This window comes from Morus notabilis, unplaced genomic scaffold, assembly GCF_000414095.1.
Source record: "Morus notabilis unplaced genomic scaffold, ASM41409v2 Scaffold818, whole genome shotgun sequence".
NCBI classification, from domain to species: Eukaryota; Viridiplantae; Streptophyta; class Magnoliopsida; order Rosales; family Moraceae; genus Morus; species Morus notabilis.
In genome coordinates this window covers 36,386-55,725 of record NW_010358179.1, presented here as the reverse complement: position 1 = coordinate 55,725, position 19,340 = coordinate 36,386, and the positions used below count along the sequence as shown (strand labels likewise).

Sequence of the window (19,340 nt, the reverse complement as noted above, 5' to 3'; positions counted from 1 at the left end):
CCCAACCAAAAAAAAAAAAAAAAAAAAAGTGCAGGAAAGGTCCTTTCGCAAAGAAGAAAGGTCCTTTTTCTTTTTTCCTTTTAAAAAAGAAGTATTCCTTTTAAAAAAGAAACTATTCATATTGACGCCGATTATCTCTCCTCATCGTTGAGATTGTTCTCTAAAATTGCACTTGTTCAACTGTATTCTGGTAAAAATTTCTCGTATTTCCTCGTTTCTCTTTTGCTCTTTTCAAAATTTATGAAAAGGCTCCTCAAACTTAAAAACAAATAATAGAAATTACGCTCATAATAGCATGTACTTGAACCAAGCCAATTCTTGGTAATAATATATATAACTATTATTATTTTGATGATAGAGGATTTTGTTTTGTTTTTCTATAGACTTAATTCAGTTACATTATATTAATCTTTGTAACTCTGTGTGGCCTCAATGATCAGAAATTGTCTTTTCTTGGGGCTTAACCTTTGAAAAGTTAAGAAGAGAATTCTAATTTTCCTTTTTTTTTTTCTTTTTTCTTTTCCCATTTTTCCCATTTTTGATATCCAATCAAGATGCTAGATTTATTTATCTATTTATTTATTTATTATTTTTATTTATTTATTATTTTTATTTATTTTTTTGCTTACTAACCTTAGTTGCGGAGGCAGAAAAGGCAAGTGCCGTGGAATTTCAGTCAATGGGTGATTCTTCAAGTTGCCGTTTCAAATGGACAATTGAGAGCTTTACGAAGCTTAGTGTCAGGAAACTCTATTCTGATATTTTCTACGTAGGAGGCTACAAATGGTGCTTGTTAATTTTGTCAATATTATGTCGTTAATTAATTAGTCATGTCAGTTGAAGTACATCATTCTGATTTTGATTGAAACGCGCAGGAGGATTTTAATTTTCCCGAAAGGGAACAACGTGGATCACTTGTCGATGTATCTCGATGTTGCTGATTCGGAAACTTTGCCTTATGGATGGAGTAGAGATGCCCAGTTTAGCTTGTCTGTCATCAATCAGATTCATAGTGAAGGCACAGTTGAAAAGGGTACGATATTCTCTCTAATAATGATGTTCCTATAAAGAAGTTACTAGCATGAAATAGCATAACGGTTATTGGATAACGATACCGGTTACGCGTGTGGCTAAATTTATGTTCGTTTGTATTCTGCAGTTAGAAAACATGTGTTCAATGCAAGTGAGAGCGACTGGGGTTTCGCTTCATTCATTCCTCTTAGTGAACTAAATTCTTCTGCTAGCGGTTTTATTTTGAAAGACACATGCATCGTTGAAGCAGAGGTATATTGATTGTTATTGAGGACTGCTAAAGTGTGTAAACTAAGAACCGCAAAGCTTTGTTTATATGAATTCTCTCCTTCATACTTTACCATAGTCCTTACTTTAAAGGGGGACTTGAATCTTCACATTTTTTTGTCAAGAAAGAATTGTTATGATCTCTTACTATCATGTTACAGGTAAAGTTGTGTGGTCTGGACAAAGAGGAAGTAAAGAAAAAGGAAGAAGCTGAAGCATGCGTGGATAATGTCATAAAGGTAACATTACTTTGCAGTTGCTTGACACGTGTTTTAGTCCTTGTACCTGGAAAAGTTTTGAATGAAAAAAACTTTGAATTTCATTGATTCAAAGAGGGAAAAAAAATACATTGATTTGTAAGGTACAATAGGACCAATAAAACCTATTGACAGAATCCTCTTCATAAGGAAAAACCTATTGATAACCAATTTACACTCCATATCTGATTCTTCTAACAGTTTACAAAGCTGAGGATGGGTTTCTAATGCAATGTTTAGGTTTCAATTTCCTAATAAAAGGAGGGGAGATTCTACAGTGGGGGTGGGGCAACCCATCATGGGGCTCCACAGGACCATTGGTCGACATCGTAGGATTTAAATCAGATGGTGCATATTCTATGGGCTCTTGACTGTGAGCGAGTTCTTTAGACAATGCAGTTACACCCACTTCATAAATACCCGCCTGACTTTAATTGTACTGTTGAGGTCAATGGCTCCTACAGTTAGGGCGACTCTCAAAGAAAGGGAAGTAGAGGATTATTTGTTCATCAGTTATCACAGAAGACTGTTAACTGGACTTAATTCAGTAGTATCTTCATCTAGCTGGCATGTTTGTTCTTTATCATGGAAGTCACTTTTTGTAGGAATTTCTTCTTCGTTTTGGTGGTTTTTTTGGAGGAGGGGTTGGGGGATGATCTACTAGTTTTTCATTTGCTAGACATACCTCTGTTTTAATACTTCTAACTCTCGACTTCCTAACCACAAGTGAACAAAATGTTTCCATTTTGGAACCTATTGTTAAAAGCAGGACTGTTGGGGAAAATTAAAGTGAGTTTGACTTTGATGAATTCATTTCTTACTATGATGATTCAGGAGCCAACTTCTGTAGAAGCAAGAGAAAAATCCTCTTCATTTGCTGAATTTGACGCGTTGTTTACTGACATTCAAAAGCTATTGGGAGGAGAGACTTCTCAGGCAAAGTATTCAAGTAGCTTCCTCCATCCTCCATGTAGTGTTGAGGAGATCGCCGGTGCAAAGAAACTCCTCATACAACTCCTCAATATGGATCTTGCTAGCGTCATCCAATTGGAGAAAACTTATGAGCTCAAGAATTCACTTTCTATCTTGCTAACTGCCTATACATTTCCTGATAACGTGGTTGATAGGACAACCAAGTTTCTAGCTGACTTTGACCAAAGCTGTGAGAAATATGAATCTGCAAAGCAAGACCTAAGTGAGGCCCAAGAGGATGAAAAGGCAGTAGGTGAGCTGAAGACCACTCTGAAGCAATTGGTTTCGGAGTCCATACCTGTAAGGAATCAAGCTGAGACTGTTGATCGAGAAATAGCTAGGCTGGAGAAACACATGGCTGAGAGAAAGGCGAAAAAGTTGCTGCTTAGTAAGAGAGTTGAAGATTTGGCTGGTCGAGCAACTACTTCAAAACAGGAACTGGTCAGTGCTGAAGAGAAGATGAGGCTGTCAGCTGTCAAGAAGGAACAAGCAGAGAAGACGGTTGGTGACATAGAAAGGTCGTGGAATACTTTGAAGGCTGATTGTTCTGTACCGCTATACTAAATCCTTACAACAGTTCGGACATGTGAGAGTTGGGAACATGTTATTTCAACCTTCTTTTTTCTTTTTCTTTTTGGGAAAAGATCGCTTTCTTTTGGGGAAGTATGGACATGCAACAGCAAGTTAAAAGTTTCCCATCTAGGAAAATACTTGCTTTTGGATACTTGTATAAAGCATAAACTTACGTACGTATTCTTATATCCCCTCTACTTGCCTTCATAGGCTGTCTTCTTGTACTTTGGTTTGCTTTCTTTTGCATATTGGACCATCAACTTCTTTATAGCTTAGGTATGACTTTAAGATGATTTTAGGAAATATATTTACCTACCTAAGGTGCTTAGACCCAATACCAATAGGTTGGGATATTTTCCATTAGAAACCAAAGTCGCTGCTTGTCTTTATCTAAATTACCAATTGTTTTGGATCCATGTATTTTCTTTTTTGCCAAACCTTTTAATCATTGTGTTTGATTGTTAGTGTCCATGGTGATCGGGTATGACGGCACATGGTGAAAATTTCTTAGAACCTAGACAGAACTACAATCATAAAAGCTGGACTGCAGTGTTATTATCCGGCCACAAACACAACGTTTAAGTTAGTGTTTAACTAGTGAGAATGAGTAGTGTACCGTTCTATGGAGTGTCTGTACTTGTGGTGGTGGATTTGTGTAGAATTTATTGGCACGATATGCAGGCTAGTCATTACAGAATTCGCGGAAAATGCATTGTTCGTGTGGGGAGGAAGGCACATGGCACTCGTTGGATTAAACCCTTGACAATTGACACATCCTTGCAAGGCTTGTTAGGTGATTGCATCCCCTTGAGTGCCCATGTGTTTGGTTGGCCGGCGTTGTTCATCGCATCAAGTGATACAGAGAGCGTGAGCGGATGATCGGGATGGTCGTTGCAATCTTCAACTCTGAGAGGACAGTGGTAGTTTTGTTTGGGGCCATTTTTTTTTTTTTTTTTTTTTTTTTTTTGAGTTGTGTGGAACTAACCATGCATTTTTCTTTTTCTTTTTTTAAAAAAAAAATCGGAGTAACGAAACATTTTGCACACAAAAAACAAATGGAGGAGATGTTATAACGTTATATATTAAAATTGTAAATCCGATATATTAACCATCTACGCATATGGTCGTGATTGTTATCCAAAATTTATCATATTTCCTTCACTAGTGTTGGGAAGAGTGCATGTGTGTTGTCCCACATAGAAAGTAGGCGGAGATGTGATATGATTTATATATATAGAAAGACTCAAGACTCAATAAGTTAATATTTTGAGTCAAGTTAGAATCCTAAAGTGTGTTGAGCTAGTTTACATGTGGTGTCTTCTCAACAACTAGTCACTACAACCACGCCAACTTATTGAATTAAACATGCACCCTTTGTTTCTGGCGAGTTCTTCTACATTTTAGTAATAACTGTTGGGTAGAATTCCTCAAAGCCAATGTCAATTGTTTATGTGTTGGGAAAAAAAAAATGTTTGATGGTCATGGGATAAAACACCATCCTGATAGAATCCTTGCCTCATATCCCCACTTAAAAAATTAAAAAATTAAAAAAACCAGGGCCGGAGTTGAAGATTCACCGTTGAGGGGCCTTCCTATATCTACCTCATTCTACGTCATTACTTGACTTGCTAAATCACATATTATTAATCGGTATGTTTGCTTTAATTACAAAGCATGCCAATCTGTGTAAAACCAACATGGCCACCTTGGCTGATAGTCGAGCAATCAACCATTCCTTTTATTTTTATGCGTCAAGAGTTTTGTAGTCAAGGACTGATCACTAACGTTGAGAGTTGGTGATTCATGAAATGTCTTTAAGCCGAGGAAAACTCTTACAGGAGAAGGGTATGGGTTGAGAACTCTACCTAAACCCTACAGGTCACGACGTCTAAGAGAACTACATGACCAGATTTAAATGAAATCCTGCCAAATCAGGAAGAGACAAGCTACAACAACTGTTAAAGATTCAAATTTAGAAACCAGATAACTGATAAGGATAATTCCTTAGATTTGGGATTAACTTACTACTGGACCAGATGTTATCCAGGAGAATAACAAGAAAATAGCTATGATTCGGAAACGGTTGTTAATAGCTCAAAGTCATCAAAAGAGCTATGCTGACAAAAAGTGTAGACCTTTGAAATTCTAAGAAGGTGATTCTGTTCTGTTGAAGGTTTTCCCGCTCAAAGGAGTTATTCGTTTTGGTTTAAAAGGGAAACTAGCGCCATGATACATTGGACCATTCTCGATCGTGTAACAAGTCGATGTCGTAGCTTATCGTCTCGCCTTACTGCCTAAGTTATCTCACGTGCATAACGTGTTCCATGTTCCATACTTCGTAAATGCCAGAAGTTGTGGTGCAATGATACGACATTCCGATCCAGTAAGACACGATATACGAAGAAGCACCAGTTTAGATTCTTGATCAGAAAATAAAGAGTTTGCGTCATCGTGATATTCTGTTAGTGAAAGTGTTGTGACAATACCATGACGTCAAGGAATAAAATAAAACGAGGAATAAGAGAGAAAAAAGAACAAAAAATGCTGGTAAAGTTTTGACAGAGGAAGAGACAGCCAAAGCAAAATCATCGGCTAAAGAAAAAACCACCAAAGACCTAAAGCTCAGTAAAAGAGAAGGAAAAAAAAAATGCTCGACAGAAAGAGAAGAAATGAGGCTTTCAGCACGAAAGGGCAAAAACGCCCATTCCCAAATTATAACATTAAAAAGACGCATACGCCCCCGCACATAAAGAACAAAGAGAAGAGAAACCAAGGGCATTTCTGGGAAAAAAAAACAGCGTACAATAAACGGTGTTATGTGCCTAGATGAACAGTGAAAAAGATCCCTCCTTTAGTAATATATAATAATGTTGAAATTAAAAATAAAAAAAAGTTAGACCCGAAAAGAAGTCGTCTCGCAAAAAGAAGTCCTTCTTGATTATGTCCTTTACTTTTATACTGTGGAACACAGTTTCGTTTTTCTTTTATATGATTTCCACTTCCAAGCTTCACATTGACGCTGATTCTCTCTCTTGATCGTTCAGATTGTTTTGTCCGCTGCGCTTCATCACTTTCTCCATCCTTGGAAGGTAAAATTTATCGTTTTTTCTCTTTACTCTTTTCTCATTTCTAAATTCACGAAAATGTCTCCTTCCTAATGCTGAAACTTAAATGAGGAACAATGGAAGATATTGCATAACTTTGAAGCTTCTTGTGTTCTTTCTTCATTATCATTATCTGTCTTAGGCTCATAATAGCATGTGGTTGAACTAAGCCAATTCTCAGTAGTAGATAATTATTATTATCATTATTATTATTATTATTAACGATAATCCATAAGTAATTATTATTATTATTATTAAGGAAAATACAATAAATAGCAGATTTATAAAACTACCTTAAGTGAATAATATATTTTAAAATTATTTTAAGTAAATAGTAATTTATCATGTAAATTTTTTATTTCCGAATAGTAGAAAGATTTTTTTCACATATATGTTCTTCCAACGACTAGTAAAAAACATTTTCACATAAATAAAGATTTCTTACTACGTAAATTTTTTTTATCAGTCATAAACGAAATATTTACATGATAAACTGCTATTTATTTTAAATAATTTTTAAATATGCTATTTACTTAATTTAGTTCCAAAATTACAATTTCCATTATTTTTTTAAATCATTGTTATTTTAACGATAGCATATTAGTAATTAGTATTTCTTGATGATTTTGTTTGGTTTTTCTTTTTAATTAACTTAATTGAGTTACATTAAACTGATCTCATACACAGCTATAGTGTGGCCTAAATTATCATAATTCCGCTTATTTTGAGAAGCAAAAAGAATTTTTCAATGAAAATAAACATTTCTTACCACGCAAATTATTTTTTACCAGTCATAAATGAAACATTTACGTGATAAACTGCTATTTACTTCAAATAATTTTAAAATATACTATTTATTTAATTTAGTTTCAAATTTTGATATTTATTACAATTTTGTTATTATTTGTATTATTATTATTTTAACGATAGCCCATTAGTAATTATAATTTCTTGATGATTTTGTTTGGTTTTTCTTTTTAATTAACTTAATTGAGTTACATTAAACAGATTTCATACACTGCTATAGTGTGGCCTAAATTATCAGAATTCCCCTTATTTTGAGAAGTTTGGTGAGATGGTCGTTGAGCTGGTTAATAAAGCATTAACCATCAAGTCAATCAGTGACTTTTGACCAGTAAATCATTAATTAACATTGGTTAATCACTTATTGATATTGCTCATTCTGTGATTGCTCACCAAGTCAATAAATCAATATCGGTTCTTTTCAAGAAAATGAAGAAAACGGTCATTTTCCTAATTTAACAGAAGTTGGAGGTATTTGTAATATTTATGATAACGGTGCTTTAAAAAGTAACATTTCCTGCGTATCCAGCTATTATCATTCTTGGGGCTTAACCTTTGAAAAGTTAGAAACAAATGTTAATTTTCTTGTTTTTGTTTTTCCTTTTTCTTTTCTGCTCTTTTTGATATCCAATCAATATGCTAATTTTTTTCTCCATTTACTTTGTTTTGTTGTTTGTTTATTTTGCTTAAGAACTTTTAATTGGTCAAGCAGAAAAAGCAAGTAGCATGGAAGTACATGAATTTTCATGTTCGCGGTGCAGATGGACAATTGATAACTTTTCGAAGCTTGATAACAAGGAGCTCTATTCGGATAGTTTCTCTACAGGAGGCTACAAATGGTAACTAAGTTTTGCTATTTATCAATGTGGTTGGTAGATTAAGGCCTCATTCATTTCACTTATTTGCGTTTTCAATTTCCATTTTGCTACAGTTAAATGCTCTCACAAAGAGTCACATTTAAATTTTTCCGCTACAGTAAAAAACTTTCATATAAAATCACAACTCAGCTCAAATTTAAACTCGAATCAACGAACTGAATGAGGCCTAAGTATATTGCTAACTAATTAGTCCATTCAGTTGGTTAAACAATATTCCGATTCTAATTGAAACATACAGGAGGATATTGATTTTCCCTAAAGGGTACAACGTTGATTATTTGTCAATATATCTCAAAGTTCCTGATTTGGCAACCTTGCCTAAAGGATGGTCTAGAGATGCCCAGTTTAGCTTTTCTGTCATAAATCAGATTGATAGCAAAAACACAATCAAAATAGGTACGATATTCTGTCTAATCATGATGTTCACATAAAGAATTCATGAAGTAGCATAACAATTATTGGATAGTGATGCTGCTAAAATTGTGTTCATTTGTATTCTGCAGATACACAACATGTATTCAATGCAAGTAAGAGTGTTCGGGGTTTCAAATCATTTATTCTTCATAGTGAACTCTCTTCTGCTAAGGGTTTTATTTTGAAAGATACATGCATCATTGAAGCAGAGGTATATTGTTATTGAGTGCTGCTAACGTGCGGGAAAAATAAAAGTTGTGTGTGGATTAAGAACTACAAAGCTTTGTTTATATGAATTATCTCCTACATACTTTTCCGTAGTTTTTACTTTAAAGAAAGTTTGAATCTTCATGTTTGTTGTCAAGAAACCATTGTTATGATCTTTTACTATGATAATGCAGGTAAGGTTGAAGAGAAACGAAGAAGATGCAGCACGCTCGATACTGTCAAAAAGGTAAGATTAATTTGTGGTTGCTTGACACGTGTTTTAGTCTTTGTACCTGGAAAAGTTTTGAATGAAAAAAACTTTGAAGTAACCAACGTTTCCGCATTAAGCTTCTCAAGTAATTTTTGTTTTTGGTTGATCAAATATTCTGTTAGTCTTGGCAAATTTCTTCAAATGATCTTCTAAGGGAAATTTCAAGAATCCCATAAAAAAGATAACACTTTATTTTTACCATCAATTATAATCTTATCATTTATGCCATTAATATTCTGCTAAAATATCTTTCATATTCTGCTAGAAATTTTTTTTTTTCCTGGTGGGATATTTTTCGTATTCTACCAGAGTACGTTTTATGTTCTACCAAAATATTTTTTAATGACATAAATAATTGGATGATGAAAAATAATGGATGTTCTTGTAATTTTCTCATCTTTCTAATATGTGTAAGAAAAGTATGTTGAATCTCAGGAGGAACAATCTAAGGATTCCAAGCCACCCGATTCACGAGACGAAACTCCAGATGTGCACGGGAAGTGAGCACTGTCTGATATCAGTTAATGTGCCTCTGCCCCTAGAGCAATCAATACCCTCAGCCAAAATTAAAGAACAGTCGGAACAAGAACCTGTTCTGGAGAAAACTAGAGTTCGTACTCAGGCTGAAGATGATCCCTTTCGCAATAATGAAAATCCTATTACTCGGTCAACAGTACTGGAAAGTGAGGAAGTTTCAACTCTTAAGGAGAAGGATACACAAGAAGAAACTAAAATGGTCGTGACCGGCCAATCCCTCCCTCTTGTCAATCAGTCAAGTGCAGAGCCTCCCGGGGTGAACTTAGCTTCACTTTTTTTTTCCCCCTATTTTGTTGTTTTTCCATTTCCTCTTAACTCTGTTGAATTTGGCTTTACCTGGTTCTTCTTTATTATGGTTGACCAATTCATTTTTTACTAATATGATTCAGGAGCCAACTGTTGTAGAAGCAGGAGAAAGATCCTCTTCATTTGCTGAGTTTGATAAGTTATTTACTGACATTCAAAATCTATTGGGAGGAGAGAGTTCTAAGGCAGAAAATTTCAGCAGCCTTTTGCCACCTTCATGTAGTGTTGAGGAGATTGCTAGTGTCATCCAATTGGACAAAGCTCCTGTGCTCAAGAATTCACTTTCTATCATGCTAACTACCGGCAGGTTTCCTAGTAACATGGTAGACAGGACAACCAAGTTTCTAGCCGACATTGACGAAAGTTGTGAGACATATGAATCTGCAAAGCAAGACATTAGTGTGGCCCAAGAGGATGAAAAGAGGATGAAAAGAGAGTAAAATCAGATCTGTATCGAAATAAGTACACCGAAAATGGAAAAAAAATCAACAATCAAAAAATAAATCAGGTCGGGAAAAAATGAAGAAGGAAAAAATTTCTAACGGACAAAAGAGATACAAAAACATATCTCGGCAAAAAAATCCCAAAATGAAAAAAATTACAAACAATAAACAGTAACAAAATATATCATATCGTGAAAAAACACACAGAAGATAAAATTTTTTAACAGAAAAAATTGAAAGGAAAATGGAAGAATCAAAGAAGAAATGCAGAGAGCAAATATTAGATCGCACAAAAACGAAGAAAGAGAAAAAAGGCAGAGAGCAAAAAGTTGCAGAGGAAAGAGAATAAAAGTTTTAGACGCAACCATCATGAAGTTCTAGCACATTCTGTAATTAAGAGTAATGTTAAAAAAAAACCCCGCAAGAAATAGACAAAAACGACATCAGGCAAGAACTTGACATAAAGAACCAATATAGGACAAAACCGTAAATACACATTTAAAAGGTTAAAAACGGAAGTTCACTGTTCATAACACTGTACAGTGAACAGTACCTCTGAAGAGTCTCCTTTAGAATGTGATCTTTGGCACTTTAAAATTTAAGGTAAAATTAAAGTGGATTATCAGTTTTGGCCACCCCCTTTAATGGTCGAAATTGGTTTTAAGCGATAAAATTATTTAATTTATTTTTAAAAGTGCATCCGATTAGATTTTTTTTATTTTTTATTAATATTTTTTTAACTTATATAATATTTAATTAAAATGGCATTAACAAAAAATAAAGTGTAAAAATCAAGACTCATACAAGTTGAATACTGATTTACCAATGATTATCAATGATAGATCATAAATTATTGATTGATATTAATAATAGTTTATGAGTGATAAACCACTAAATTAATTAGTAATAAACTATAAGAAGTCCATCAATGATTAACTATTTTTAAAGTCAACCATTTTGTTATTTTATAAAGCGTGGGTCCTTTATTAAAATTAAAAATAAAAAACAGCCATTTCCTTAAAACCATAAAGGTGCGTTTAGTATATTGATCCAGAATTATGATTTTAAATTCTGGTTCAGAATTATTATTTGGTTTAGATGATTATGAATCATAATTCAAAATCTGATGTGATGTTTTAAACTAGCTCAAATTATAATCCAAATTAAAAACTCAAATCAGCAAACTAAATGGGCACTTTTTAATCACATCTAACTTTATAGTGTTCTAGTTATTATGTGATCTTCGGCACTTTTAAATTTAAGGTAAAATTAAAGTGGATTATCAGTTTTGGCCACCCCCTTTAATGGTCGAAATTGGTTTTAAGCGAGAAAATTATTTAATTTATTTTTAAAAGTGCATCCGTTTAGATTTTTATTTTTATTTTTTATTAATATTTTTTTAACTTATATAATATTTAATTAAAATGGCATTAACAAAAAATAAAGCGTAAAAATCAAGACTCATACAAGTCGAATACGATTTACCAATGATTATCAATGATAAATCATAAATTATTGATTGATATTAATATTAGTTTATGAGTGATAAACCACTAAATTAATTAGTAATAAACTATAAGAAGTCCATCAATGATTAACTATCTTTAAAGTCGGCCATTTTGTTATTTTATAAAGCGTGGGTCCTTTATTAAAAATTAAAAATAAAAAACAACCATTTCCTTAAAACCATAAAGGTGCATTTAGTAGATTGATTCAGAATCATGATTTTAAATTCTGGTTCAGAATTATTGTTTGGTTTGGATGATTCTGAATCATGATTCAAAATATGATGTGATGTTTTAAACTAGCTCAAATTATAATCTAAATTAAAAACTTAAATCAGCAAACTAAATGGGCACTTTTTAATCACATCTTACTTTATAGTGTTATGGTTATTATGTGATTTTTGGCACTTTTAAATTTAAGGTAAAATTAAAGTGGATTATCAGTTTTGGCCACCCCCTTTAATGGTCGAAATTGGTTTTAAGCGAGAAAATTATTTAATTTATTTTTAAAAGTGCATTCGTTTAGATTTTTATTTTTATTTTTTATTAATATTTTTTTAACTTATATAATATTTAATTAAAATGGCATTAATAAAAAATAAAGTGTAAAAATCAAGACTCATACAAGTCGAATACGATTTACCAATGATTATCAACGATAAATAATAAATTATTGATTGATATTAATATTAGTTTATGAGTGATAAATCACTAAATTAATTAGTAATAAACTATAAGAAGTCCATCAATGATTAACTATTTTTAAAGTAGGCCATTTTGTTATTTTATAAAGCGTGGGTCCTTTATTGAAAATTAAAAATAAAAAATAACTATTTCCTTAAAACTATAAAGGTGCGTTTAGTAGATGGATTTAGAATCATAATTTTAAATTCTGGTTCAGAATCATTGTTTGATTTGGATGATTCTGAATCATGATTCAGAATCTGATGTGATGTTTTAAACTAGCTCAAATTATGATTCTAAAACCACCTCCCATCTTGATTTAAGGTGATTCAAACCCCTAATTCTGAATCATAGTTTCAGAATCATAATTTAAACCTAAAATCATAAATCATGATTTTGATTCTAGAATCATAATTAAAATCACCATAATTTAAATTATCGTTCGAACTCTAAATTGATATTATACTTCTCCTCTAAGCTTTGAAGATAGAAGATCTTTTGCAGATGCCTTGACGAACAAAAAAAAAAAAAAAACACCGATCTCTACTTCTCCTCTAAGCTTTCAACGACGAAAAAACACACTTTCGTGGATGGATAGAAGACTACTACCCCTGTAGGCTTTTTCAACGCGCAAAAAAAAAAAAAAAAAAAAAAAAAAAAAAAAAGAGAGAAAAGTTACATAAATGATTTTTTTTTCTTTTTTTACTTTTGAACTTTTTTATTTTATGAAAATAGCTGAATTTTATTTTATGAAAATAACCTTTTTAAGGGGATGTTTATTTCTTGTAATCATTATTGATTTTGAATCATGATTCATAATTCTTTATAGTATTTTTTTCTCACAAAAAATACGCGTAAAACAAGAATAATTTTAAATCATAATTTTAAATTTATGAACCAAACGTCCACTAAAAGAGCCAATTTACCATCAATCATGACTTATAATTTATTTATTAATTAATAATTAATTAATTAATAATTAACTTTAATTAATAATAAAAAATAATTAAATTAAAATCAAACCGTGAAATCATTCCATAATTGACTGATAATAAAAAGGGTCGTTTGTAAATTTTACAAAACTTCCATTACTTATGAAAAAAGTACTTCAAAAAGCGTTAAAATCCAAAAAACAAAAAAAAACAAAAACAAAAACAAAAACAAAAAACCGCAGACCCGCAAGGAAGTCGTCTCGCAAAAAGAAATCCCTTTTGATCATGTGCTTTCCTTTTTTATGTATTGTTGAACATAGTTTCGTTTTTCTTTTAAAAACTATTTAGATTGAGCTATAATTTCCACTTCCTAGCTTCACATTGACGCTGATTTTATTTCTCTCTTGATCGTTCAGATTGTTTCGCTGCACTTTGATCACTTTGATCATCCTTGGAAGGTAAATTCTATCGTTTTTCCTCGTTCCTCTTTTCTCATTTCTAATTTCACGAAAATGTCTCCTTCCTAATGCTGAAACTTAAATGAGAAACAATAGAAAATATAGCATAACTTTGAAGCTTCTTGTGTTCTCTCTTCATTAACGTTAACTGTCTTAGGCTCATAATAGCATGTACTTGAGCTAAGCCAATTCTTGGTTGTTGTAGTAACAGTAGTAGAAGATTTTTTTTTTTTTTTTTTTTTTTGAGGAAATTATTATTACTATTTTAACGATAGCCCATAAGTAGTTATAATTTCTTGATGATTTTGTTTACTTTTTCTTTTATTAACTTAATTGAGTTACATTAAACTGATCTCATACACTGCTACAGTGTGGCCTAAATTATCAGAATTTCCCTTATTTTGGGAAATTTGGTGAGATGGTCGTTGAGCTGGTTAATAAGGGATAAACCATCACGTCAATCAGTAATTGACCAGTAAATCATTAATTAACATTGGTTAATCACTTATTGATATTGCTCATTCTGTGATTGCTCACCATTTTCCTGCGTATCCAGCTATTATCATTCTTGGGGCTTAACCTTTGAAAAATTAAAAACAAATGTTAATTTTCTTGTTTTTCTTTTTCCCTTTTCTTTTCTGCTCTTTTTGATATCCAATCAATATGCTAATTTTTTTCTCCATTTACTTTGTTTTGTTGTTTGTTTATTTTGCTTAAGAACTTTTAATTGGTCAAGCAGAAAAAGCAAGTAGCATGGAAGTACATGAATTTTCATGTACGCGGTGCAGATGGACAATTGATAACTTTTCGAACCTTGATAACAAGAAGCTCTGTTCGGATATTTTCTCTACAGGAGGCTACAAATGGTAACTAAGTTTTGCTATTTATCAATGTGGTTGGTAGATTAAGGCCTCATTCATTTCACTGATTTGCGTTTTCAATTTCCATTTTGCTACAGTTAGATGCTCTCACAAAGAGTCACATCTAAATTTTTCTACTACAGTAAAAAACTTTCATATAAAATCACAACTTAGCTCAAATTTAAACTCGAATCAATGAACTGAATGAGGCCTAAGTATATTGCTAACTAATTAGTCCATTCAGTTGGTTAAACAACATTCTGATTCTAATTGAAACATACAGGAGGATATTGATTTTCCCTAAAGCGTACAACGTTGATTATTTGTCAATATATCTCAAAGTTCCTGATTTGGCAACCTTGCCTAAAGGATGGTCTAGAGATGCCCAGTTTAGCTTTTCTGTCGTAAATCAGATTGATAGCAAAAACACAATCAAAATAGGTACGATATTCTATCTAATCATGATGTTCACATAAAGAAGTCATGAAGTAGCATAACAATTATTGGATAGTGATGCTGCTTACGCGCCTAGCTAAAATTGTGTTCATTTGTATTCTGCAGATGCACAACATGTATTCAATGCAAGAAAGAGTGTTTGGGGTTACAACTCATTTATTCCTCTTAGTAAACTCTCTTCTGCTAAGGGTTTTATTTTGAAAGATACATGCATCATTGAAGCAGAGGTATATTGTTATTGAGTGCTGCTAAAGTACGGGAAAAATAAAAGTTGTGTGTGAATTAAGAACCACAAAGCTTTGTTTATATGAATTATCTCCTACTTACTTTTCCGTTGTTTTTACTTTAAAGAAAGTTTGAATCTTCATATTTGTTGTCAAGAAAGCACTGTTATGATCTTTTACTATGATAATGCAGGTAAGGTTGAAGAGAAACGAAGAAGATGAAGCACGCCTCGATACTGTCAAAAAGGTAAGATTAATTTGTGGTTGTTCCGTATTAAGCTTCTCAAGTAATTTTTGTTTTTGGTTGATCAAATATTCTGTTAGTCTTGGCAAATTTCGTCAAATGATCTTCTAAGGGAAATTTCAAGAATCCCATAAAAAAGATAACACTATTTATTTTTACCATCAATTATAATCTTATCATTTATGCCATTAATATCTTTTTAGAATTTTTTTTTCCCTGGTGGGATATTTTTCGTATTCTACCAGAGTACGTTTTATGTTCTACCAAAATATTTTCTAATGGCATAAATAATAGGATGATGAAAAATTATTGATATTCTTGTAATTTTCTCATCTTTCTAATATGTGTAAGAACAGTCTGTTGAAGCTCAGGAGGAACAATCTAAGGATTCCAAGCCACCTGAGCACTCTCTGAAATCAGTTAATGTGCCTCTGCCCCCAGAGCAATCAAAACCCTCAGCCAAAATTAAAGAACAGTCGGAACAAGAACCTGTTCTGGAGAAAACTAGAGTTCGTACTCAGACTGAAGATGATCCCTTTCGCAATAATGAAAATCCTGTTACTCGCTCAACAGTACTGGAAAGTGAGGAAGTTTCAACTCTTAAGGAGGAGGATACACAAGAAGAAACTGAAATGGTCGTGACCGGCCAATCCCTCCCTCTTGTCAATCAGTCAAGTGCAGAGCCTCCCGGGGTGAACTTAGCTTCACTTTTTTTTTTCCCTATTTTGTTGTTTTTCCATTTCCCTCTAACTCTGTTGAATTTGGCTTTACCTGGTTCTTCTTTATTATGGTTGACCAATTCATTTTTTACTAATATGATTCAGGAGCCAACTGTTGTAGAAGCAGGAAAAAGATCCTCTTCATTTGCTGAATTTGATAAGTTATTTACTGACATTCAAAATCTATTGGGAGGAGAGAGTTCGAAGGCAGAAAATTTCAGCAGCCTTTTCCCACCTTCATGTAGTGTTGAGGAGATTGCCGATGCGAAGAAATTCTTAAGACAATGCCTCAATATGAGTCTTGCTAGTGTCATCCAATTGGACAAAGCTCCTGAGCTAAAGAATTCACTTGCTATCATGCTAACTACCGGTAGGTTTCCTAGTAACATGGTAGACAGGACAACCAAGTTTCTAGCCGACATTGACAAAAGTTGTGAGACGTATGAATCAGCAAAGCAAGACATAAGTGTGGCCCAAGAGGATGAAAAGGCTGTAGGTGAGCTGAAGACCGCTCTGAACCAATTGTTTTCAGAGTTCATACCTCTAAGGAATCAAGCTGAGACTGTTGATCGAGAAATAGCTAAGCTAGAGAAACAAATGGCTGAAAGGAAGGCGAAGAAGGCGCAGCTTAGTAAGAGACTTGAAGATTTGGCTGGTCGAGCAACTACTTCAAAAAAGGCAGTGGTCAGTGCTGAAGAGAAGATGAGGCTGTCTGCCGTCAAGAAGGAACAAGCAGAGAAGAAGATTGGTGACATGGAAAGGTCATGGGAATCTTTGAAGGTTGATTGTTCTCAATCGCTTTAATTTCTTAGAACCTTGTACACCGAAAAGACCTACAAGCATAATACCTGGACTTCAATGTCATCCGACCACACACTAATGTTTAAGTTAGTGTATGACTAGTGAGAATGTGAGTAGTGTACTGTTTTATGGAGTGTCTGAACTTGTGGTGGTGGATTAGTGTAGAATTTATTGGCACGCTATTCAGTTATCGGTAGACCTAGCCCACTGTGGCTCGGTCGTTACAGCTTTTGTGAAAAATGCATTGCTCGTGTGGGGAGGACGACCCTTTGAAACATCCTTGCAAGGCTTGTTAGGTGACTACATACATCCTCTCGAGTGCCGATGTGTTTGGTGATCAGCATTGTTCGTCGCATCAAGTGAAACAGAGAGCGTGAGCAGATGATCGGGATGGTTGTTACATTCTTCTACTCCAAGGAGGATAGTAAGAATGTGTTTGGCATGGAAGTTGTGTTTGGGGCCATGCTAGTGGCTGAACACTACCGACTATATAAACAGGTTGATTTGATAACTGTTTTGATGGGAAATGGACATATTACTCTTTTTTTTTTTTTTTTTTGAATTGTGTGGAACTAGCCATGTATTTTTTTGGGGGTAACGAGACATTTTGCACTTAGAAAAACAAAAGGAATTAGATGCCATAATGTTATACATGAAAGTTTTAAATCCGATATATTAACCGTCCACATTTAGTTCCTGGTTGTTATCCAAAATTTCTCATGTTTCCTTCATACAATTACGCCAACTTGTTAATCACACATGCACCCTTTGTTTTTGGAAATGAAATTACAACTCAAACATAAATATTGAATCAACAATATGTCCAAATGAAATTTGGAAATAAACAGAAACAACAAAGGGGGAGGATAATCAAGGCCCGTGTTCTACACTGTGTCCTTAAAAGGAGATGGCCCCTTTCTATGTCTTGGAGAAAACATGCAACGACCTGCACCCCCACCTGATATGATATTGTCCGCTTTGAGCTTGAGCCTGTTAGGTTTTGCTTTTGGGCTTCACCACAAAAGGCCTCATACCATTGGAAGATGGCTTCACCACAAAAGGCCTAATCCTCTGTGCGACATTGATGCCCAATAATTCTCGTACCCCCGGCCCCCTCTACATGCCATTATTCCTATTCTTTTTTCTTATACTTCGATTGCGCATAGTTTACGTAGAGGATAAAATATACAATTATATACAAACTTTATAGATGATCGTAATAAGTACATTTTACATGTAAAGTGATTAGACCCACTAGCTTGGAATATTCTCCGATGCAAATTGCTCTCTTCAAAGTTTTTAAGGGAGAAAGAAGACAGAAAAAAGACAAAAAAAGTCACGGCTTGTCTAATCTCAATTGCTGGTTGTTTTAGATAATGTAGTATCTTTCTTGCCATTTTTTTTAATATCATTGTGTTTGCTTGTTAGTGTCCACGGAGGTGCGACGGTGCATTATAGAAATTGTTTATGTACTAAAAAAAGAAAAATTATTTGATATATTCGCGGTCTTAAAAAATTTAAATTTTTTTGAGAGAAATATTAGAGCAAAACAACAAACGACCCCAATTTTCTTTTAAGGCCGCTGGCCAATAGTCCAAATATTTTAGCCAAACTTTTGAACTTATTTGCTACTTTTATAATTGATTTAAGATAATGAAATATACAGATCTTACAGCTAAATACCAGCTTGGTAAAATCCTTCCAGGCATTGAAATAAATGTTCCAATCTTGATCCTTTGGGGTAGAAAGCTCTGATAGTAGATCTAAGACGATTGAATTTTTTTTTTTTTTTTTTTTTTGAAATGTTAAAAATGTTTTTTTATAAGTATCTTTTTCACCAGCACTAAGAAAATAGTTCGGTCCAAAAGTACTTAAAAAACACCAAAACACAAATATCGTTCCTAATTTTCTCGTCTTCTCCTCCATTGTTTACCAAAATCCCCACGCTGTCCCACCCCCCTCTCTCTCTCTCTCTCACTAAACCCGCCCCTCCTTTCTCTCTCTTCCCTTTCCTTTCCCCTTCCTCCGTTCTTCTCACTTCCATCTCTCTCTCTCTCCTCCCTTTCTCACACACTGACTTTCCTCACGGTCCGCAACCAATGGAAGGTTTTGCATCATCTTCTTTTTCTCCCTTTTCTCCCTTTTCTTTGAAAATTATTCTTTCTTTTTCGTATTCCAATTTTTATTTTTATCTTTTCATTTGCCCTATCTCTTGTTATGCACAGTTCATTCATTTCTTGATTTTTTTTCCCTGGGAACTTGACGTCCTTTTTCTCTCATTGTGCCTTGAATTGCGGGCTGTATCGGTTTTGAATCTTTCTGCTCTTTGGTTGCAAAGAAATTTGTTATGAATTAAAGGAAAATATTGCAAAAGTTGGCATTATATTTCGTG

At 33.5% G+C, this 19,340-nt stretch overlaps 3 protein-coding genes across 9 annotated transcripts in view; all 3 read left to right on the top strand.

Annotated features, from left to right (window-relative positions):
* The first annotated feature begins 103 nt into the window (after window positions 1-103).
* On the top strand, window positions 104-3,376 carry LOC21395779 (MATH domain and coiled-coil domain-containing protein At3g58270). Of its 2 annotated transcripts, none has more exons than XM_010092170.2 (6): window positions 104-190; window positions 651-786; window positions 876-1,033; window positions 1,160-1,284; window positions 1,461-1,538; window positions 2,391-3,376. In XM_010092170.2, the coding sequence occupies exons 2-6, from the start codon at window positions 680-682 to the stop codon at window positions 3,090-3,092; spliced, it is 1,170 nt and encodes a 389-aa protein (XP_010090472.2). In that variant the 5' UTR covers window positions 104-190; window positions 651-679; the 3' UTR covers window positions 3,093-3,376. The 2 variants fall into 2 exon arrangements, with proteins under 2 accessions (XP_010090472.2, XP_024017488.1); XM_024161720.1 differs by having other exon boundaries at window positions 639-786.
* A 4,379-nt stretch (window positions 3,377-7,755) lies between these two features.
* Window positions 7,756-10,062, top strand: LOC21395778. The gene is made up of 7 exons (XM_024161721.1): window positions 7,756-7,764; window positions 7,808-7,848; window positions 8,126-8,283; window positions 8,391-8,512; window positions 8,703-8,755; window positions 9,215-9,572; window positions 9,706-10,062. The coding sequence occupies exons 1-7, from the start codon at window positions 7,756-7,758 to the stop codon at window positions 10,060-10,062; spliced, it is 1,098 nt and encodes a 365-aa protein (XP_024017489.1).
* Window positions 10,063-13,392: 3,330 nt separating this feature from the next.
* Window positions 13,393-19,340, top strand: part of LOC112090423 (MATH domain and coiled-coil domain-containing protein At3g44790-like) — a 12,729-nt gene continuing 6,781 nt past the window's right edge. For 3 of the 6 annotated variants that reach the window (XM_024161689.1, XM_024161690.1, XM_024161688.1), the window contains exon 1: window positions 18,822-19,054. In XM_024161689.1, the coding sequence (XP_024017457.1) occupies window positions 19,048-19,054 (7 nt within the window). In that variant the 5' untranslated portion in view covers window positions 18,822-19,047. Of the gene's footprint in view, window positions 13,491-13,512; window positions 13,645-14,383; window positions 14,511-14,787; window positions 14,946-15,065; window positions 15,188-15,377; window positions 15,432-18,821; window positions 19,055-19,340 lie in introns of those variants that run through there. The other 3 variants (XM_024161691.1, XM_024161693.1, XM_024161692.1) reach the window with 3 other exon arrangements.

Excerpts from the sequence above, each read along its gene's own strand:
- LOC21395779 (XM_010092170.2), top strand. The coding sequence starts at position 680 with ATGGGTGATTCTTCAAGTTGCCGTTTCAAATGGACAATTGAGAGCTTT. Across the intron at positions 787-875 it reads TACGTAGGAGGCTACAAATG|GAGGATTTTAATTTTCCCGA; the intron begins GTGCTTGTTAAT and ends TGAAACGCGCAG. Across the intron at positions 1,034-1,159 it reads TGAAGGCACAGTTGAAAAGG|TTAGAAAACATGTGTTCAAT; the intron begins GTACGATATTCT and ends TGTATTCTGCAG.
- LOC21395778 (XM_024161721.1), top strand. Across the intron at positions 8,284-8,390 it reads CAAAAACACAATCAAAATAG|ATACACAACATGTATTCAAT; the intron begins GTACGATATTCT and ends TGTATTCTGCAG. Across the intron at positions 9,573-9,705 it reads CAAGTGCAGAGCCTCCCGGG|GAGCCAACTGTTGTAGAAGC; the intron begins GTGAACTTAGCT and ends AATATGATTCAG.